The sequence below is a fragment of the Halichoeres trimaculatus genome, unplaced genomic scaffold (assembly GCF_033239565.1).
Source record: "Halichoeres trimaculatus isolate MK-OKI-2021-1 unplaced genomic scaffold, fHalTri1.1 fHalTri1_scaffold_12, whole genome shotgun sequence".
Lineage (NCBI taxonomy): Eukaryota > Metazoa > Chordata > Actinopteri > Labriformes > Labridae > Halichoeres > Halichoeres trimaculatus.
The window spans coordinates 5,287,966-5,309,096 of record NW_027437190.1 but is presented as its reverse complement, the minus strand read 5'-3'; the positions used below and the strand labels follow the sequence as shown (position 1 = coordinate 5,309,096).

General features: G+C 40.4%; 1 protein-coding gene across 3 annotated transcripts in view; it reads left to right on the top strand.

Annotated features, from left to right (window-relative positions):
* Window positions 1–21,131, top strand: part of vps13b (vacuolar protein sorting 13 homolog B) — a 411,975-nt gene that overhangs the window by 198,467 nt on the left and 192,377 nt on the right. For all 3 annotated transcript variants that reach the window (XM_074682783.1, XM_074682782.1, XM_074682784.1), the window contains 6 exons: window positions 5,314–5,485; window positions 6,895–7,009; window positions 14,677–14,818; window positions 16,232–16,504; window positions 16,651–16,807; window positions 19,851–19,965. In XM_074682783.1, coding sequence (XP_074538884.1) covers window positions 5,314–5,485; window positions 6,895–7,009; window positions 14,677–14,818; window positions 16,232–16,504; window positions 16,651–16,807; window positions 19,851–19,965 — 974 coding nt within the window. The remainder of the gene's footprint in view (window positions 1–5,313; window positions 5,486–6,894; window positions 7,010–14,676; window positions 14,819–16,231; window positions 16,505–16,650; window positions 16,808–19,850; window positions 19,966–21,131) is intronic.

Here is a 21,131-nt window from a genome sequence, read left to right as displayed (position 1 = left end):
ACATTACTGTTTATGTTTTTATCTTTTGTACTATTTCCATCTCTTTCATTGCTTCCTTCTTTTTACCTCTGCTCCTCTAGGTTCCAGTAGGGTTCTTGTACTTTCTGGGTCTCCCCATCCTGCCATTGTGTTTTTACAAGTTTACAGTACATCTTGAGGTTTACCCCTTGATTAAGTTTTATTAATTCCCTGCCTGTTTGCTTGAAGCTTTTTATTTTTATCTTTTTTTGTTTTTCTTTGTCTTTTGGGAGTTATTATTAGGGATAGACCAATTAACGGCCAGGCATAATCAGAAGGATTATCGGCCTTCTGATACTGTGTCCCACCCACAGTATCATCTGATTGGTTACAAGCAGAGCCATGGCTCGGGTAACAGCCAATCAGCAGTGCAGTTATTACAGTTATTACAGTTACATTGAAATTTTGGAAAACTTTATTTACTGTAGAAAACTTTAGCTATTTATTTTTATATGTTTTCATCTAACTTTATAAAACATGCTGCTGAGCCTGGAAGCTGTTTAATAAACTCATGCCTAATGTTTTTGAATGAAGTAAAGTGTTGGAGTTTGGATTATTCAAAATTTTGACACCAATATTTTCACTTTGACTGGAAATTAATATCGGCTTCAAATATCCGTTATTGGCCTCTTTGACTCATATGATCGGTATCGGTATCAGCCCGGAAAAATCTATATCGGACTATCTCTAGTTAATGTTATTATCATTTCAGCATCAAGAAAAAAAAAGTATACTTTGTTATTAAACAAATGGATATTTTACCACATAAACACAAAAAAGTATCAAAAATTGGTACCGTTGAATACGGTACCAAGTGGTATTCCTTTTTATCTGCCGTGCTTTTTCTTTACATAATCCCTAATTAAGTTTTCTAACCTTTCTTTTTTATATATTTATTCATTTATTTTTATTCACTGATAAGCTTCAAAGAACTCAACTTATTATGAGTTGGTTATTCTGTGGGCTAATACTTCTTTAAGGACTCATGCCTCTCATCAGTTTTTTGTGGTCCCCCATCCTCTGTAATGTTGGATGTATTTCTGAATCAGCATTAGTGTTAATTTATATATGTAATTATCATCTGCTGATACTGAGCTCTGCGGTCAGCCATCCTCTGCTGTGGGATTAAATTTGATTTTCATATTGGCACAGGCCCCACATGGCTCCACCAAGCTGTGGACCAAAGACATAGTTTCCTCATCTGGATCCTCTTTAGGAGGCTGTAATCAGTCCAGGGTTTGTGGGCTTTTAATTGAGATAGTAGATAACCTCCCTACCATCCACAGCCAGGCTTGATAAACATGACACAATCTGTCATTACCGCACTGTGATGGGAGAAGCTGTGGAAAAATCAAACTGCAGTGCCAGGGCTGCAAATTTCAGTTATTGTTTGTTTGAAGGCTTTTCACTTTCTGAGTCAGCCACGGGGAAACATATTTGACTAACAGATCTAACCAGGAAGTGTCATGGAGGAATAAAAAATGTCCCTGTTACTGTCATCCTCTGCTCTCTGCCAAAGCCCGCATAATGAGCCCAGGGCCCACAGAGAACAGCCTCCTCAGCTGCATCCTGGCTTCCTCGCCACCTAACCCCCACCTCCACCCCACCTCCGGTCTTCACTTCCCATTCCCTCCCAGGCTGCAAGACGTGTGTGTCCTGGCACACTTGAGGGAAAGCAGGCCATGTGGATGCTGGTGGCTAATTTTGGGGTTTACCTCAGTGACAGCTCTGCACAATGGTCTATTCCCCAACAACAGCTCCGCTCCAAGTCGAGCTCTGTTCACCAGACGCTGATGTCATCTACGAGCCCCAAAGCTTGAAAGTTGCTGGTTGCTTTGTTATGGCTTCATGCACAGCAACAACACTTTGAAACGTAAAGCTGTTGGCAAAACTCACAGCCATGTGTTAGACGGTTAGATCACCAGCTTAAAGATAAAAGACTGAGTTTGTATGGGCTCATTCTTCTCCTATTGTCTTTCATCTGAACTCAGTGCTGGGTTTGTTTGTTTTCGCTGCAGATACTACGAGCTGAAATGTTAGATGCTGGTAGCTGGTTAACAGGGTTGGGAGGTTACCTTAGACATGTATCTCGATACAGTGACAAGTTGCCTGTAATACAAGCACCATTATATTAAAGTAAGGTATGTAGAAGCCCATAACGTAATAATGACCCATAACGTAATAAATTTGGCCTCTTTATTACATTATGGGTCATTATTACGTTATGGGCTTCTACAAGGTAACTTGATTACTTTCAGTTACTTTGGATAGCTCCAGTACAGAATGTTCTAATAAAGGAAAAAGACACTAAATATCAATGAAATGACTAACTTTTGTTTATTCTGTAAGACAACTGAACAATGATTCCTTGTTAAAAAATTGAGGAAACCAAATTTAGGCAGCAGCTTATAGTCCTAGAATGAAAGTGCTCAAGTCTTGACCACATTAGTTAAGTTTATCAAGCAAAAATAAAACTGCTTCTTTTACACGGCAGACATAATAGGCTCTGTGTTTTATCTAGTTTTATTTCATTTTGTATTTTATTTTATTTTGTTTTGTTTTGTTTTGTTTTATTTTATTTTATTTTATTTTATTTTATTTTATTTTATTTTATTTTATTTTATTTTATTTTATTTTATTTTATTTTATTTTATTTTAATTTGAATTTATTTTAACAGGTTTGTCCCACTGAGATTAAAAAGTATTTTTCAAGAGAGACCTGGCCAAGACAGGCAGCAGCAAAAACACAAAGTTACAGACGGAAAACACAAAAAGAGACAAAGCACAGTCAACAAAACACAAGATTATTGATTAACATCTTGGATTAATTCAAGGAATTAGTTATAAAAACAGACGAGCCGAGTGGAGCAGCGTGGATTCCCACTCCTCCCTACCCAAGGTGCCTGTCTCCGTCGCTCCTCTCAGTCTGTGCTTGCTCCAAATAATGTGCCTGCACATTTTACTTATCTTTAATTGAAGCCTCAGACCTCGAATAGGTAGGAGTTCATAACATATTTGTACTCGGATACTGTACTGAAACAAATTTTGGCCCAGATTTGGGGATGTATCAGACTCTTGTTGTGAGCAGGAACTTGCAAAATTGAGTAGGACAGCACCCCACTCTTCACCCCATTCTTTAAAAAAACATCTGCTTTACACTCTTTTCAAAATTCGGCGGCTCTGCTCCCTCCTCCCTCTTGCTCATGCTTACGCTTGCACTCCGCTCATTTGCTCTTGAAATAAATGAGTAAAATTGAAAAACCTTTAGATTTAATGATTAAACAAATTGATATTTATTACCACACAAACACACTAAAGTACAGAAAATTTGTACGGTTGAGTACTGACACAGATAGCCAGGTACCAGGCATCAGTACTGCACCATTTCAAATGTGAAAGGTACCCATCCCCAGTTATAGAACCAGCCTCCATGTCTTTTATTTTAGACTTAAAAACATTTTAGGACACCTACTCCTTGAGCTTTAGATCGTTCTGCAGCCGGTTCCAGGCTGAGAGTACAGAGTACCCACAAGCCCTTTCCCAATTTCTGTCCGAGTGTTTGGGACAGAGACTAGTGTGGATCAAGAGCACCCATTATACTGTTTTAGACACACCCAGCCCTAAATGTTCAACAAAAAAAATGGCAAACAAATGAAAGGTAATGAAAACCATAATGTAAATTCAGGCAGTGGGCTTGTGAATTGTAAATTGAAAGTACGGGCCTAAAGAAAAGTATACAGAACACAAAGTCTGCTCCTCATACAACAAACACAAAATGATCTTACTTCAAAAGAGACAAACACATGAGTGATTCATCAGCATGCAGTCATCAGCCCTGGCTGCAGATGCTAGTAAGGATGACTTGTCAGGCTATGAGTGATTTGGATCAGGGAGGAGACCCCGCTGCTCTTTGAGAAGAGTTGAAGTTTAATCATTTGATGGGACATTGCAGTTTAACATAGCTCTCTAACAAAGCATGAGACAAAAATAAGTTAATACACAGAGTTTATAGCAACTGCTAGTTTCCAACTCTTGTCCCTAGTTGGGCTTTTGAATAACCAGTTCATAAAATGCATGTTTAACAGCATAAAATGTCTCAAGAGTTTACAGAGTAACAGTACAATAAAAACACATATCAACATAAAAAACAACAAGCAACACATGCTTTCATGTCAGAGTCTCAAGTCCAAAAAAGATGTTAGATTTGTCGCTAGAGGGGTCAGACAAGTTGCTAATTGTGACAAGTTGCTTAATTGGCAACATAGTGGTCAGGTGACAGATCATGATGCTGTGAGTCTCCTGATCGAATAAAAACATAATATTTTGGTCCACACTATACACTCTGAGTCTATGCAAAAAGTAAAGTCTCTGCTGTAGACGGAGCACACAGTGTCAACATGACTTTCAAAGCTAAATGTATTGTGCAAGAGCACGCCAAGATACTTATATGAGTACACTTGTTCAATGTCTGTGTCATGTATGACCACCGGACTGTGATCCCCCACCGATCTGGGGTCCAGAACCATCTCCTTCGTTTTAGTGACATTTAAAGTAAGATGGTTGGTGTCACACCTCTGTACATAGTTTTCTATTCACTGAAAAAGCTTGATGGGCTTGTGTCTTTGTACAGTAAGCTGAGGATAGATATGTCATCTGAAAATTTAAAAACAAAGTTCCTGGATTGGCTATTTGTACAATCATTTGTGTACAGTATAAAAAGGACTGGGGAGCTGACACAACCCTGTGGGGCACCTGTGCTGATGGTTGTGGGCTCAGAAAGGACATTGTTGACCCTGACCTGCTGGCTTCAATTGTTAAGGAGGAGAAATACCACATAATTTAAGGAGTTAACTTGGAGTAACTTGTTTGGCATTTATGTGTATTTTTATTCTGTGTATACAGTGGCACCAAATTTCTTGTGAAGGACATTTAAGATCGAAGATTGAAAATGCACTTAAATTATAATCCTACAAAAATGATCTCAATTTTACTTAACATAACTGTAATCTGATTAAGTGTTTTGTTGTCTTGAACTGTAGTGGAATACACTTACTTTTTATGCTAATTATGTAATGCTGTTGCATGCATTCTGTTGCCCCAAGCCTGCTCATTAAAACTGGAACTAAAACAAATCTCTGTCAGTGAGGTCTCAGATCAACAAAATAATGTTTGTTTTTTTTTTCAAGTTGTGACAGTTTTCAGTCAATTCTGAGCCATAAAACTGAGGTTAGCTTCAAATCAGGGATCACTAGCCTCAAATAGGCCTGGATGGTAAATCTTCTCTTTGTCCTCCAGGGTGACTCAGTTCCTGCTGGAGACGACAACCAGTTCAACGACACCGTGACCCTGGAGCAGAAAACCAGCACCATCGGAGGCACCGGGGGGAAAGTCAGCCTTTGGATGCAGTGGATGTTACCCAAGGTCACGGTTAAACTGTTCGCTCCTGACACAGCAACCAAAAAGACAGGTACCCCAAGTTCTGCTGCGTCTTTACTGCACTGCAATGAGATGCATGATATCAGTGCACAGTGTGTAGGACATCACTCTGTGAAGTGAGCGCTTGTCAAACTTCCGCGCATAATAAATAAGTGAGAGTAGAAACAGAAGTTTAAATACAGGAATCAAAGATACAACAGTGACTGTCCAAATGCGTTATATATAACGTCAGTGAGCTGAAATTAATGATGGAGAAACTTTAACGTGTGAGGCAGATGGAGGTCTGTAAGCGAACATGTCATTGTGCAGGAAACCGTTTCAGACTTTACAGTCGTGCTGCATGAACACTTAAACTGATCACTTACAGGCTCGTTTCCTTTTTTAATTCTGGGCACTTGAAAGGGAAAGGAAGCTGGAGGGAAGGAGGTGGAAGGGATAAGATAAATAAGCAGGTGATGAACGTACCTTTCAGATGGACCACAGAGATGAAAGACTAGATTTACCTTTAATTGGTGACTGTAATATTTAGCATCTGCCAAGCAGACAGCCCAGCTGAAGGTCTTTAATGGTGGAAGTGGAATGTTTGAAGGACCTCACAGAGATGGTTTAACTTAGAGACATCCTAAATAGGCATTATGTTGGATTTGAGCGTAATGTCAGCCATCTGAGCCGCGCGAGGGACTCACCACTGGATTTTCTGCGTGCAACACGCTGAACATGCTAATGAAAACAAGAGTTGTGAGTTTGCAGCATATTAAAAACCTAATATCAGAAGTACATTCTTGGAGATAAGTAAGCTACGACTGCAGGGTGATGTCATGTGTTTCTCAAACGCAGAGGAAATAAGATTCTTGTCTCTCCAGAGAAATGGAAATACAGCCATTCCAGACATATCGACCTTCTGATGACGTGTCACGCTGTTATGTGTTTGTAATTAAGAGTAGGACATTCAAACACAAGACTCTGGAGTCTAACAGCACAGATCAGTGCTACACTTTTCTTTTTGTTCCAGATAAAAGACTCAGGGTTTCCAGGCCTCTCACATGGAGGATTTAGAAAAAGCAATGCACCAGCATCAACAGAGTTTGAATGGTTCATTTCACACACAAACACACAATATCCACAATACATCTGAGAAGTCCAATGCTCAAAGTGTAAGAGGACATTGAAAACTTCCAGTTTCTGAGAGTCACTACAAGGAAACAGAACATCAACCAACGCTTCACACACTGAGAGTCCAGTTCTGTCAGACCAGCCTGTAATGACTCCTTTAGTGGAAACAATGAGACACAACAAACAGCTCAGCTCCTGGGCTGGGTGGGTGTTTGAATACACACCAGGTGCATTGATGGTACAAACATGGTACAGAGGATTAAAGTCACTTTTAAAAAATGTAGGGTATAATTTAAATTAATTTCTTTGTGTGTGTGTATTTTTCAGAGATTTGTGTCATCAGTGAACTGGAAGACCTGAGTGCCTCAGTCGATGTCCAGGACGTTTACACTAAGATCAAATGTAAAGTCGGCAGCTTCAACATCGACCACTACAAATGCAGGTAGAGTACATATTGTGTACATTAATGTGTGTTTTTATGCGTTTATAAAGAGTTTTAGTCACGTTTAAAGTCCCTGTGAGGAGTTTCTAAGTGATCTTGAAAAAGTCTCCCTACTAGATATATGCCTGATCATAATCCACACTTTAAAATGAGATTAACAGCACCAATATATCTTATTTCAAAATGCCTCTTCTGAGCTTCCTGATCAGGTCAAGCAGAACTGGACTGATTTACCAAGTCTCTGAGTCTCTATGACAACACCAGGCCGGCTGACGAAGTTTAGTAGAGAGAAGACAGATCTGTGTTTTTCTCTGCTAAAAATGATTTCTGTGATTAATTTTGTAGTGATGGTGGACACTGGAGCCTAACTGCCAGACAGAAAAAGGACAGAAGAGCAGAAGAAAGTTAAACAGGAGAGATAGAGCACGAGCTAAAGGCTAAACACAGGAGCTAAACTGTGATAATGTTGATTCCAACCCACAGTCAGCAGTTATTCTGCAGTGGTCTGTTCAAACTTGAGAGTCTATCAATAAAATGAAGAGTGACGTTACGTTAGCTCTGATTAGTAGATGACTGGCAGGACATAAATAGTAGAGTGTTTGCTTGTTATCACTTTTCAAACCGTAAAGCTACGTAACTGTACTGATAAGTCTCTTACCTTGGGGCGTTGAATCAGGTAAAAGTTGTCTTGAACAAAGAAAATTTGTTTGGAGCTGCTCTCCATTTAATTCCAAAACAAACACCTGGTTAAAAGTCACGCCTTCACGACAATGTACGTTAGACTCTGAGCCAAAGGGTGGTGCTGCAGTCCAATTAAAACAGATCCTCCTCACAGCATATTAAAATCTGAAAAGACTGATTTCAACGACAGTGATGTCTGCACTTTGGGAACATTACCCCTGACATCTTTTCTACTCATACATTGTGGTTTGCTGAAATTATAATCTCAGCTTTATTACCTCTCCAGACAGCTGGTGTGCTGAGGATCCCAGCGGGACAAATGAACCAACAAACTGAAAGACAACCGGTCTTTCAGTTTGTGCTGTATCAGTCTGGTTATAGGAAAACTACCGTGGGAAAAAGAGAATTTGTTATCTCTTCTAATACCAGGTTCCTGTCAAAATGGTTTAATCCAACTCCTGATTCAAAGACAAACTGTAGAATCTTAGAAGTTGCCACCAAGTCATTTTTATTCCTTACTCGTTAATTAAGTCCTGAACTCATCAGTCTTTCTGGACCCTGGCTATTAAAAGCTCTCATTAGCTCCTTATCTTAAACACATGCCTCTGAGATGAAATCAGAAAAGTGTGAGTCAGAGATTTGAAGCACTCAGCACAGGGCAGTCCCTCCTCTCTGCTTAGATAATAACAAAACAAGGCTCCATTACTCTCCATGTTTCACCATAACAACAGCATGTGTGAGGGGTGACATGCCTCTGTGCCTCTTTGTCTGATTATTCCCCAAAGTGCCTCCTTCACTAACCAAGCCAGACAGATGAGGAGATACTGGCCTTGATGGACCTCGCACCAATCAGTGATAATTCAGTTAGCTCAGTTTATCGCGATAAATGTTCATTAATGAGCTATTTTTCCATGACAGAGACAAACTGGAATACTTCACTGATGATAAAAACTACCAAGTTTAGTTTTCATTACCCAGGCAAAAGTGTTCATGGTGAACGGTCAGAAATACAGTCAGCACATTCCTGTGACGCTCTCACAGAGTTAGCAGTGTTAGCTCAGTCTCTCACCTGTAACAGGTGAGCTGTGGGTACAAGTCCTCACCTCCTCCGTGCATCTCCCTCATGTTCACTGATGATTTTAACCCTCAGTGTGTGTCAGAGACAAACCACAAACAGCTCCTGGGCTGACGTCTGTGTCATATTTAACATTTAAAGTTTTCTGCCCCTGTTACCGTTAATAGCTCTGTGTCTCTCAGTCAGCAGCAAAACACAGAGTACAGTCAGCAGACAAACAACAGAGGATGGACGATACATAAGTACAATAGTTAAGAAAAAAAAGTGTAAACAGAGGCAACACAGTTAGTTGTTTAAAAAGCTGATGGCAGCAGGAACAAATGAGTCTCTCAACCTCCTCACCCTGCATGCCGGCGGCTGAATCTGTGGCCTGACAGCAGTGACTTAAAAACCCTGGACATAGAATGACTCTGATCTGCCAAGACTGACTGAGCTTCAGACACTTAGCTTAGCTCACAAGTCAGAGAGGTCAGAGAGGTCAGAGAGTGACGATTCTGTGATTCTGACACACAGTTTTTGATGAAACTCTGCATTTTGCTGCTTTTTGATATTGAGTGACCCGTACCAGGTCACCACATCGGAAAAAACTGAAACTTTATCAAGTGTTTTTGTCTTATTTTCACTAGAAAATGCCATGTTAGACTTAATAGGAGCCACATTCACGTGACCAGTCCAGAAAAATGTCTAGTTTCAAGTTATTTAAAGACAAAATGAGGTCTGAATTGCTTGGAACCAGTAAAAACAATCTGCCAATAGAACAAGAGAAAAGTTTCTTTTATTAAGACTTTATTTTAGTTTTAAGCTAATTTTGAGCAATTTTTTCTTGTTTCTTTGGCAGGTTTTTTATACAACTTACAAGCAATTCAGAGCTCATTTTTGTCTTTGAATAACTTTAAAAAAAAAATTCTGGACTGACCAGTTGAATGAGGCTCATATTAGGTATAAGAAGACCATTTTTACTTAAAGTAAGACAAAAACACTTGATAAGATTTCTTTTTTTTTGCAGTGCATGCAGAAAGTTTGGACTGATCCAGTGAAAAAGAAATAAAACATCTTCATAAAGGTTTAACATTAAAAATCCTGAACTCTATCATCAAAGATGAAGTAGTTCAAAGATCAGTGAAGTGTCTGTGTATTGTGTCAGTCACTGTAGATGCATTTAAGGGCTGTCATAATAGTGAAGCACAGTCCTTCTAAAGAGAAAACTGTGTGAACAAAATTGAAGAGGGCAAAAAGACTAAAATGTGACTAAAACTTGCAGGTATTTTCTAGGGATGCACTTATCCAACTTTTCTGGTGATACCGATACCTGGGCTTTGTGTATTGACAGATACCAATACCAATCTGATACCAGAGCTAGATATTAACCTGCATGCCCTACTGTGGGATAAGACTGGTAATGTTTTGGAGAAAATAAGCATAAAATGAGTACATATAGAATTACTGAAGTTAATATTTTTTAAATATAAAATATTAAAATGTTTACCAGTAAAACAAAGCTTCAGAATGTAAATAAACTTTTATACCCTGTAGACTGGTGATGCAGCAAAGAACAAAGACAGTGCATCAGAGGATACATTTCAAATCAAGTAGCCAAGAGCGCTGGTGAAAATAAATCAATAAATAAATATGGTAGTTACCTGGATTGGCACCATGGATCGGCCCCACCCTACAGATACCAATCCAGCTTTGAGGGGCACCAATACACTGATACCCAATACCTGGATCGTTATCAGTGCACCCCTTATGTTTTCACCTAAAGGCTGAGACTGTATCTAAAGTGGCTGCCAAATGAACCCTGGCACTAATACTGAAACCTATTATCAGCAATGAACGCTGTTTCCCCTGATGATATAAGAGGAATGATGTGGGTCTGACTGACTCTGAGGTTAGCGCAGCCCTCTCACAGCCTGCCCTGTCTGTGCAGGTCAGGGGTCTGCTCTTGGCTCTGAACTCCTACATATAGCTCAAACCGCTCTGTGTTACTGCGGTTTGATGATCTCTACCTCGTGTGGAGATGTGCTACTTATGGTATGAAGCCTCAGCTGGAGCCAGGACGGTGTCAGTTGTTGAGCAGAAATAGTGTGTAGGGGTGTCATGAGTCATTATACCACACTGCACTGCTCTCCACAGGTGTGTGTCAAATTGCCTCTGAGACAGAGCCAACCCTAATCTTTATAGCAGACCTCTATACCTTCCTAAGTAGATAATGGGACAATTTTCTCATTTCTGGCTTATTTAATTTTAATGTGCATTTAACAGCCAGGTCCTGACACATATTTAACTGCACCAAGGTCTGGCAAGCAGAAGCACCCAGACATCCACGCCAGGTTACAGTCACGGCTGCTTAGGACACAGTGGAGGACCTCCTGGCTCTGTGCCCACTCTAATCTGTATCTTCAACACATAAGAGAGAGTCCACATGGGTTGGAGTCCTTATGAATCACTCTGAACAGATAATTGTCTGGTATTTCATCACCCAGCCCAGGTTATTTGTGTGCACAGGGTCAGATTAAATCAGAGCTGACAGAAAAAATGTGTCATCTGGCCTGAGCTATCTCACTGCTGGAGAATGAATGGAAAGTTAGATAGTACAGACAAATATGGGAGGTGGACACATTTGTAAATATCTGATTGTGTCAAAATAGAACACGATGAGCGGAGAAGGCTGGTTGGACGAGGAGGATGTTGTCCTGAGGGGATTCCTCATCTCAGAGCCAGGTAGGGGAATTAAACAGGAACAAGGAAGCAAGAAGGGGATAAACATGCTTTAATTCTGTCCCCTGTCCAGCAGCAAGTTTAGAAACCTGAAGGTTTCCGCTCCACTGTGTTCCAACTGGGTCGCCATAGCAACCGTAACTTTGTGAAACAAAGACATGCCCTAAGAGGGAGAGGACGGCCGGTGACAGTTCACCCTCGCTGGCTCCGAGGAGCAGCTCACATAAATTGGACCTGATTTCTTCCAGCTGTTGTGCAAATGGTTTGGAGAGAGGGATGAGCGGATGGGAGCAGAGACACGGAGAAGAAAGTGATGATGGAAGAGATGGAGAGCCGTGGGGGGTCCATATGTATTTTTCAGTCATACAGCTGAGAGGAGTAAAAAAAAAAAGGCTGACATACACACAGATGATAATGATGCATAAACCACACACTTACACCCTCACAAGCTGGACCACGCTCTCACTGAACGCCCAGTGTTCAGATGGAAAGCAGGAGGAGGGGTGATGCAGATGGTGTTGAAGCGTTTCTGTTGTGTGTGGTTTACATGTGTTGTTAATCACTCTGCGTTTTAGAGGAACTGTTTTTAAACTGTGTATGTATATGTCTGTGTCGTCTTCTGCAGGTGAAGTCTTTATGTTTCCTATGAAGTGTTCATGTTGATGGATGGGTGTGTCGTCCTATCAGCTTCTTTTGATGTCTGTTTCACAGGTTCCTTTTTCTTCAGGTGGATGCAGGAACAAAAGGTTTATTTTCTAAAAAGAAAACAGTTTTAGTGATTCAAAATTTACATTCAATGCTTAAATTTGATTCATAACTCAAAACACTGAAACGGAAAATACTCATTTAAAGGTGCAGTGTGTTGAAATTAGAGTTTAAGTGACATGGACCTTCAGATTTCAGAATGAGCTCATCAGTTGCTAAATTCATCATTTACTCTGATCATCATGTTGATGGGCGTTGATGCTGTGGGACATGTCTCATATCTGGAGAAGCAACAGGCAGAAAGCTCCATGACAGCCACATCACCCCTGATAGCTCATGTTCTGTTTGACAGAGCTAGCCTTCAACAGTGAAGCACCAATCCACCTCTGACTGTCAGAGAGGAAAGAAAACTCTAGGGGTGGTGAAAATGTCAATGAATCAATGCATCGCAATATTTCCTTGCCCAATTCAATATCGATGCAGCAAGTCCTCTGAATCAATTCACCTCATGGTGTTTGTTTTATTGCTCCAAAGTGTGAGATTCTTCTCCTTCTTCTTCTTCTTTCCTTTCCTTCCCTTTCCTTTCCTTTCCTTTTCTTCTTCTTCTTCTCCCTCATCCTTTTTTCTTTTCTTCTTCTTCTTCTTCTTCTTTTTTTCTTTTCTTCTTATTCTACTTATTCTACTTCCATTTCTAATTGTACTTCTCTTCTTTTTATCTTTCATTTTCTTTCATTTTCTTTTCTTTTTCCTCCTCTTCTTCTTATCTTCTTCTTTTTCTTCTTCTCCCTCTTCCTCTTTTGCTTTTTCTTCTTTTCCTCTTCTTTTTCTTAATCTTCTTCTTCTTCCTCTCATCTTTCTCTTCCTTTCTTCTTTTTTGTCTTCTCTTCTATTTATCTTTACTTTTCTTTTTATTCTTCATCTTCTTCTTTTTCTTCTTCTTCCTCTCCCTCATCCTTTTCTTTTCATTTTCATCATCTTCTTCTTTTTCTTCTCCTTCTCTTTTTTCTTTTCTTCTTCTTCTACTTCTTCTTTTCTTTTTATCTTTCTTTTTCTTTCTTTTTCTTCTTTTCTTTTTCTCCTCTTCTCATCTTCTTCTTCTTTTTCTTCTTCTCCCTCTTCCTCTTTTTCTTTTTCGACTTTTCTTCTTATTCTTCTGTCTTTTTTCTCCATCTTCTTCTTTTTCTTCTGCTTCCTCTCAGGTTGCTCTTATTCTTTTTTCTTTTTCTTCTTCTTCCTTTTCTTCTTCTTCTTCTTCTTCTTCTTCTTCTTCTTTTTCCACCTCCTCTTGTTCTTCTTCTTTGACAACAATCATTGTTTCAATCTTTTACCATAAAAACAGTACAAATTTTAGGACAGGTGGTCAGGCTCATATTAAAAGCTGCATTTCGCTCTTTCTGTCCCCCAAAATCTGCCGTAGACAGACATGACTGTTCATTGTGTCTGCCTCCATTAGCTTGACCTGCAGTAATGTAAATATAAGAAGCTTTTTTCTAACTTATTGAAAAGAAAACTAAAGTTTTATGGGGATAATTGTTCACTAATTATAACATCTATAGCCTTTATGTCTCATTTCCACCACTTCTGTTTGGACAAATTCTGCCATCCTCTACACACTGCACCTTTAGCAAACATAATAATCTGAAGTGTCAGAGAAGTCCTCCAGGCTTTTCAGATGTTAGAAATGTTCCACTTGTCTGAATGATATCTGGTGCCATTACAGTTTGAGTTTTCAGTATTCTGGAGTTAAACTTGGCCTTGTGTGTCTCACCAGGCCAGGGCAGGGCTGGCACTTTGGTCACTATGAAGGACTTCTCCTGCAGTGCAGAGAGACAGCAGCGGTGAGGCCTCTGCCTATCCAAACCCAGCCGTTGCTGCCTACGGCCTCTCTAAACTGTGTCGCTGCTGCTCCGATGCTCCTAATCACAGTCCCTCATCTCTGCTCATGCTGGAAAAATAAGGAAAACTATTTTATTAAAATACATTCTAATTGAAGTATCAAGGTAAATTTCAGGTTAAATTTCACTTCCAGAGGAACACTCACAGTGGGGGCCTCCAGCCAAAGGACTGTAGAGACAACCATTCAGTGCCTGTTCCTGCATGTGCAGAGGAGATGAGGACACGGGCCTCTGTTCTGGTTGATAAATTCTTATTCTGGTGATGGTCTTATACTTGATCTGAAAGAGCACAGTAGATATGAATAATCCTGATTTTAATTTCTTTCTGTTTACGATTTGGGGTCATGAAATTTAAGCTACAAACTGCTTCCTGTTAAACTTTGGTATAAGACCATTTCTTGAGATATCAGGTGGCTCAAGCTGCTTCCCTTTTAATCAGTTCTTAATCAGTGCTTTTCTGTCTTCTTTCCCCTGTTTATATTTCCTTCCCTACTTCTCTCTCATTCTGTTTACAATGGCTTCCCCCTCCTCTCCTCTTACACCTCCTACCTCCCACTTGGCATCTCTGTCTGTCTCTGTCTCTTCGCCTCCAGTACGGAGGATGGTGTGTGGAGCTCAGGCAGCTGTGGAGGAGTGGTCCTCTCTTGCACTGACAAGCTGAACAGACGCACTGTGCTGGTTCGACCGGTCAGCAAGCAAGACACTCTCAGCCACTTCTCTGGCTTTTTCCCTCCTGTAAGAAACCAGCTTTTCTCCCCTCGACTGTTACTCTGCGAGGCCTCCAGTCATCGTGGCTTGAACAGCGTCTCTGTGCTCTTAGATCTAAATTTGTTTCTGCTCAAAGTTCTGCTCCTCATTTTTGAAACTTCAGTTTTGTTTCAGCAGTCTCTCCCTGAGGGTGCTGACTTTATGAGGAAATTTGTAAATTCAGTAAACTCTTTGAATCACAGCTGCTCAGTCCACAGTCACTGGATGCTTTTTGCAGAGTTTACTTTGATGTCTTAATCAGATCTGCCTTTCTTTAAGATGTGCAAAACACAATGTTTTTCTTTTACTTTCTTTGTTTTCCAAGATAAATCTTCGATTTTAACAAAACATATGTATCTGAAATCACCCCTAATCAAAAAGAGTCAATTCTGATGTTCTGCATTTGATGAACAGGAAATTATCTAGTCATACACAGCTGCAGTTTTAACTTTTATTTCTATGATTAGAGATCCTTTGTCTTTGAATTATTGCACAGGGAAACGATGCTTGGAATTTAATTTGGCTAGTTTCCTCAGCATTGGTTTTTAAGAAAGAGTGGACAAAATATAAAGAGTATTTATTTTATTATTATTATTTTTTTTAAATTGGAGGACGTATATAATTGTTTTTTTGTTTTTGTTTTTTTTTTCCCTACGGGTGTCTATTTTAAAGTATGGCTTACCAAATTAGGTATCTCAAATGTTAGATAATATTTTGTTGAATTTAATTGACAGTTTTCACAAATTATTTAAATCTACCATACTAGTGCGGTTGCGTATTGCATTCACCTGAAATTAAAATAAAATAAAATAAAATAAAAATGCTTCTTTTTTTTTTTACAACATTTTTATTACAAAACAGAATTTTTTATTCATTTTAGAATTTCCTTTTTTTTTTCCTTTTTTCCCCTTTTTCCCTTTCTTCCCTTTTTTTTCCAAAGAAAAGGGGAAAGAAAGTAATAAAAGTAAAAAAAAAAAAAAAAAAAAGGGGAAAAATTTAAGAAAGAAAATGTCCTGTTTTTATGAGATACTAGCTCAAAAACCTGTATTGACCCCGCCCTCTGATTGGCAGCAAAACATGCAGCAACGAGTCATGCAGCGGGGCATCATGGGAAATTCTGTAATTACAAGATAGTATCTCATAAAAACAGGACATTCAAAAAAAAAAAAAAATTCGGTTTTGAAGGGATTTTTTTTTTAAGTGAATGCAATATGCTTCTATATATTAGCATTTTAATTAGGATTGTGTGAGAAGAAAGCACCATCAGGTTTTTATTCTCTCTTAACCCTTAGTCACACAAGTTGACCAAAGTAACAGTCAGCAGCTCAAACTTGTGTCTGTATTTCCCCTGCTTCATGACGCTGTCATCAGTTTGCTTTTTACTGTTTCACCATCGCCCAGACGGCAGCCAAAGTCCTGGAGGGCTCACATCAGCAGCATGGCTTCCTCTCCATAACGTACACTCAGGCTGTCACCAAAAACGTCCGTCACAAACTCACCACCCGGACTGAGCGACCCTCACGCAGCGGTGCGACAGCCGCCAGTCAGCGGGTCAACAGTGACCCATTGGCTGACAGCTCACCACAGTATCTGAGGGAAATCCTGCTGACGGCCCAGCCCTTCGACGTGGTGCTTTCCTGCCCCCTGTTGTTCACTGTAGCAGCCGTCTTTCAGGTAGAGGAGAAGCACCTGTCTCTGACTTTTTCTGTTCAGGACATCCAAGCTGTTCCCGGTCCATGTACTGATGTTCATTTTAATCATTTTAACCCAAAGGATGAGAGTTTATGTGGTGTGTCATTTCTGACTCTGATTTGTTTTAGGCCACAGTGCCAAGGCGCTACAAAGAGCGTGGGAAATCAGTGGGTCAGCCCATGAGGAGCCACACGTTGGCGTCTCGGTGTTTGCCGCTTATATACATCAACACCAGTGTGATCAGGGTCTTCTTCCCCAGAGCACAAGACAAAGACACAGCACCAGGTGAGAAAACATCCAAGTCACCTGGAAAACTTTACAACACTGGAACAGTTACATTAAGTTGCATTTTTAAGGCAGCGGTGCCCATATACACTCAGGGAACTCATTGTCATGTTGAAGAAACCAGTCTGAGATGATTCCAGCTTTATGACATGGAGCGTTATCCTGCTGGAAGTAGCCATCAGAAGAAGGGTACACTGTGCTCATAAAGGGATGGACATGGTCAGCAACAATACTCAGGTAGGCTGTGGACTTTAAACCATGCTCAGTTGGTACTAAGGGGCCCAAAGTGAGCCAAGAAAATATCCCCCACACCATTACACCAGCAGCAGCCTGAACCATTGATACAAGGCAGGATGGATCCATGCTTTCATGTTGTTGACTCCAAATTCTGACCCTACCATCTGAATGTGGAGCAGAAATCCAGACTCATCAGACCAGGCAACGTTTTTCCAATCTTCTATTGTCCAGTTTTGGTGTTGCTGTGTGAATTGTAGCCTCAGTTTCCTGTTCTTAGCTGACAGGAGGGTCACCTGGTGTGGTCTTCTGCTGCTGTAGACCATCTGCCTCAAGATTGGACGTGTTGTGTGTTCAGAGATGCTCTTCTGCAGACCTCGGTTGTAACCAGTGGTTATTTGAGTTACTGTTGCCTTTCTATCAGCTCCAACCAGTCTGTCCATTCTCCTCTGAACTCTGGCATCAACAAGACATTTTGACCCACAGAACTGCTGCTCACTGGATATTTTCTCTTTTTGGGACCATTCTCTGTAAACCCTAGAGATGGTTGTGGGTTAAAATCCCAGTAGATCAGTAGTTTCTGAAATACTCAGACCAGCCCGTCTGGCACCAACAACCATGCCATGTTCAAAGTCACTTAAATCACCTCATCTGCATCTTGTCTTGATGTGCTCACTGTGGTTAGTTAAGCATACGCGAGGTCTAAAGTCAGGTGACTTCAGTGCATAAAGAACTAATCAGCTGTCACTTGTTTTCTCTGAGTAGGGTGAGCCTTGCCTTGAAGGACCATGGAATAATGACTCAGATTTTAGCTGAGGTTTAAATCTGTCCTAACAGGACCTGGAAGAGATACGTTAGCTAAGGCCAGTCTTCTTGCCATGTTTAGCGGCCAGTGCCAATCCCACGTGATGCTGAGCCAATCCAAACTTTGACCCTGATCGTGTACTTGGCTGCGTGAGAATAACACAGAGGGTACACTGAGGAGCCAGCTGAGCCCAGAGTTACTGAGTCACAGCTGGAGAAAACAAGTGAGTCAGGAAGAGAGAAAAGTAGATAGCTAAAAGACAAAATCTTTTTTTTCATGTGGACAAAACACAAGCTGTGGCTTATGACTCGAATGTTTTGATACTTACTTTAAGTGGCAACGTCAATGCTCAGTGTGTTTTCAGCATTGACATTTAATCTTATGACACATTAAATAAACTAACCACATTATTATCAACCAGAGCTGATCAGGTGACCTGCAGCAGAATGCCAGAGGAGCCTGCCAGGGGTGTATTTAGTCGTTTGGGGGCCCAAGGCAAACCCAGTCAATAGGGCCCTCCATGTCCTTGTAACTCTTCCTCAGAGCTAGACTGGCCTTCCCTGGGTCCACTGTCTCTTTCCCAGAATCAAGGCATGAGACAGTGCTAATCTTGTACATGGTAACTTAACACAACTAAATGCATTTCCTCAAGTTCTGTTCTTTAGTTTGATTTTTTAAAAAAGTGAATACATAATTTAGTCCACTTTGTCCTGGATTTGAAATCTTTTATGGTCAATTGACAGCTTATTTGTCCCACAGTGGGGAATTTACAGAGTAACAGTAACAAACAAGAAAGTATGAAGTGCAAAACATTACAATAGGTAAATATTGAAAAAAACAATTTAGTAAAGAGAAAATATGTAAATATCAAGCACAACATAAAACTGGAAAAAAATCTACTGAAAGAGGTGATATTTACAGTTAGCATACTTTTTGGTATTATTATTTTAAAGTTAATGTATTTTTATTTGACCCCCTGTCCAGTGAGTTATGTATCCAAAAAAGAGATTTTGTACAATAATGTTTATCACCAACTCAAAAAGTTTGATTTTGAGAAAATGATCCTGTTTCCTGGGCTAGATAAAGTTCTTAAAATCCTAAAAGTCTTATATGTTTATCTCAGATCTCAGAGCAACATTGTTTTTTTCCGACTTGGTTGAAAATAAGAATAAAATGGGGGAAAAAAAGTGTTTTTTACCACTTTCTTCCTGAATCAAATGTTCAGATGTGTTGTCACATGGAATAGCCCATTGAATAAGAAGGGAGGGGGAGTACCCAAAACCATCATTAAAGATTAAGCCTTTTGATGTATTTTGAAGCATGTGAAGTAAGACTTAGAAAAAAGAAATGCTTTCAATTGAAGAGAACTTCATAAATCAGTTTTTAAGAGATGCTTTAGGGGCCCCTGGGAATCATGGGGCCCCAGGCAACTGCCTGTGTTTGCCTAATTGTAGCTACGCCCCTGGAGCCTGCATTTGTGAAGAGAACAGGCAGTCATGATGTCACATCCTCCCTCTAACAATTGAACGTCTTGGGTAAAAGAGCACTTTAGCCTTGTATGAACTGCCTCTATTGACAGAAAATAAGTTTGTGACAAATATTTTTGACCTGGGTTTGATAGTTTGGCCTCTTTTACCAAGTTTAACACAAAGAAGGAAGGGTTGATGACCTATACTGCGACCAGCCATCAGAGGGAGCTTTACATCTTTGGGCTACACTGTCAGTGAACATTTTGGTGTCTGTGCAATATTCAGCCTGTGGTTGTGAGTTTTACATCAAAATGTCACAGAAAGAGAGTATTTTACTCATGTCACAGGATTCCCCTCAGTCCATGTCTGAAAGTTCTTGTCACACTCTGTATTTCTGTTGACTGATGCTGTTGTCAAACAGTGACGGGAAACGAAGTCCCTGTGGGTAAGAGTGTTGACTGTTCTGATTTTATGTTGTGTGTCCTACATGTCCCTCAGAATTTCATGAGTTCTTTTCTTTTTGTTCATGACCCAGACGATCCCCATGTGAAGAAGGAAGACACTCTGGTGTTAAAGCTGGGCTCCCTCAGCATGGCTCCACAGGCTGATAACCCCCTGACCCGCACCGTGCTGCGCAAAGACATCTACCAGTAAGAACGACTCTTTTCTCTCCCCATCCTCACTGCTGATCTGGCAGTATCACAGATGTCCTCTGAGATTTTCCACAGGGAACGGATACTAAAATGCGTGTCATTGTATTGACATCTAAATCTATTATCTAAGTGTAAAAAAATGACCAAAGGTGGCGCTCCACTCCATAAAGCCTGTTGAGTGAGCCAGAGAGTTGTGTGCATGTGTGTGTGTGTTTCATGGCATGTGTGCTAACGCAGAAACATCCGTCACCCTTGTGTCAGCCTGGTGTTTGCTCTCTCTTGGGAGGTTTAGTGGTACAGTGTGTGACAGCGCCACATAGTGTTTAAGCCGCCCCCAAAAATGACAGCGAGCAGTGAGTGACACCTCAGGGTCTGCCAGGCCCTCCAGCTGAAACACAATACTGTTGACAGGCGTCCTCCGTGCCATGTGGATCAAAGCTGCGCAGCCGGGAAATCTTGACTTCTGAGGGAACTGGCTCACGGAGAACACGTTTTCCTGCTACGGGCAGCTGAGACAATCTGGATTGTGTCATAACTGCCTCGAGATCATAGTCCCACAGCCTGTGTGTGTGTGTGTGTATGTGTGTGTGTTAGAGAAAACAGTTATGTAAACAGGCAGTTATGAAGCTGGCCCACACATGTCAAAAAAGCTGAGGATGCCCGACACACGGAAGGACTTTTCTTCTGGGTGCAGGCTGGTTCAGGCTGAGCCCTCGTAAACCAAACTTTTAGAGCTTTTATGTTGTTGAAGACACGAGAAAGTAACCTTTTTTGATTCATTTGTAAATCTCATTTGAAACATTTGGTGACTAAAGCACTGTTTGAATGGGATTAGTGTTACGTAGAGACTTTTGGTGGTTTTAGAATTACCCCTAACATCAGTTTTGGGTGTGGCGCATTTGCACACCTGTAAATTTCTTGATGTTTCTGACTGAAAAAGCTTCACAGACCCACCATGCTTTAGCCACAGCAGCTTAATATGCAGCGCACAGCCAGCCGTTCATTCTGATGAGAGAAGACGTCCTCATCCAGCTTCTCTGAGTGACATTAAACCAGTGACGTGTGTTTTTCTCATTGTCATATTTACATGCATAAATTAATTTAAAGCCCATTTTCTAATCACATCAGGATACATAATGAGTCTCCTAACATCCTATATTTAT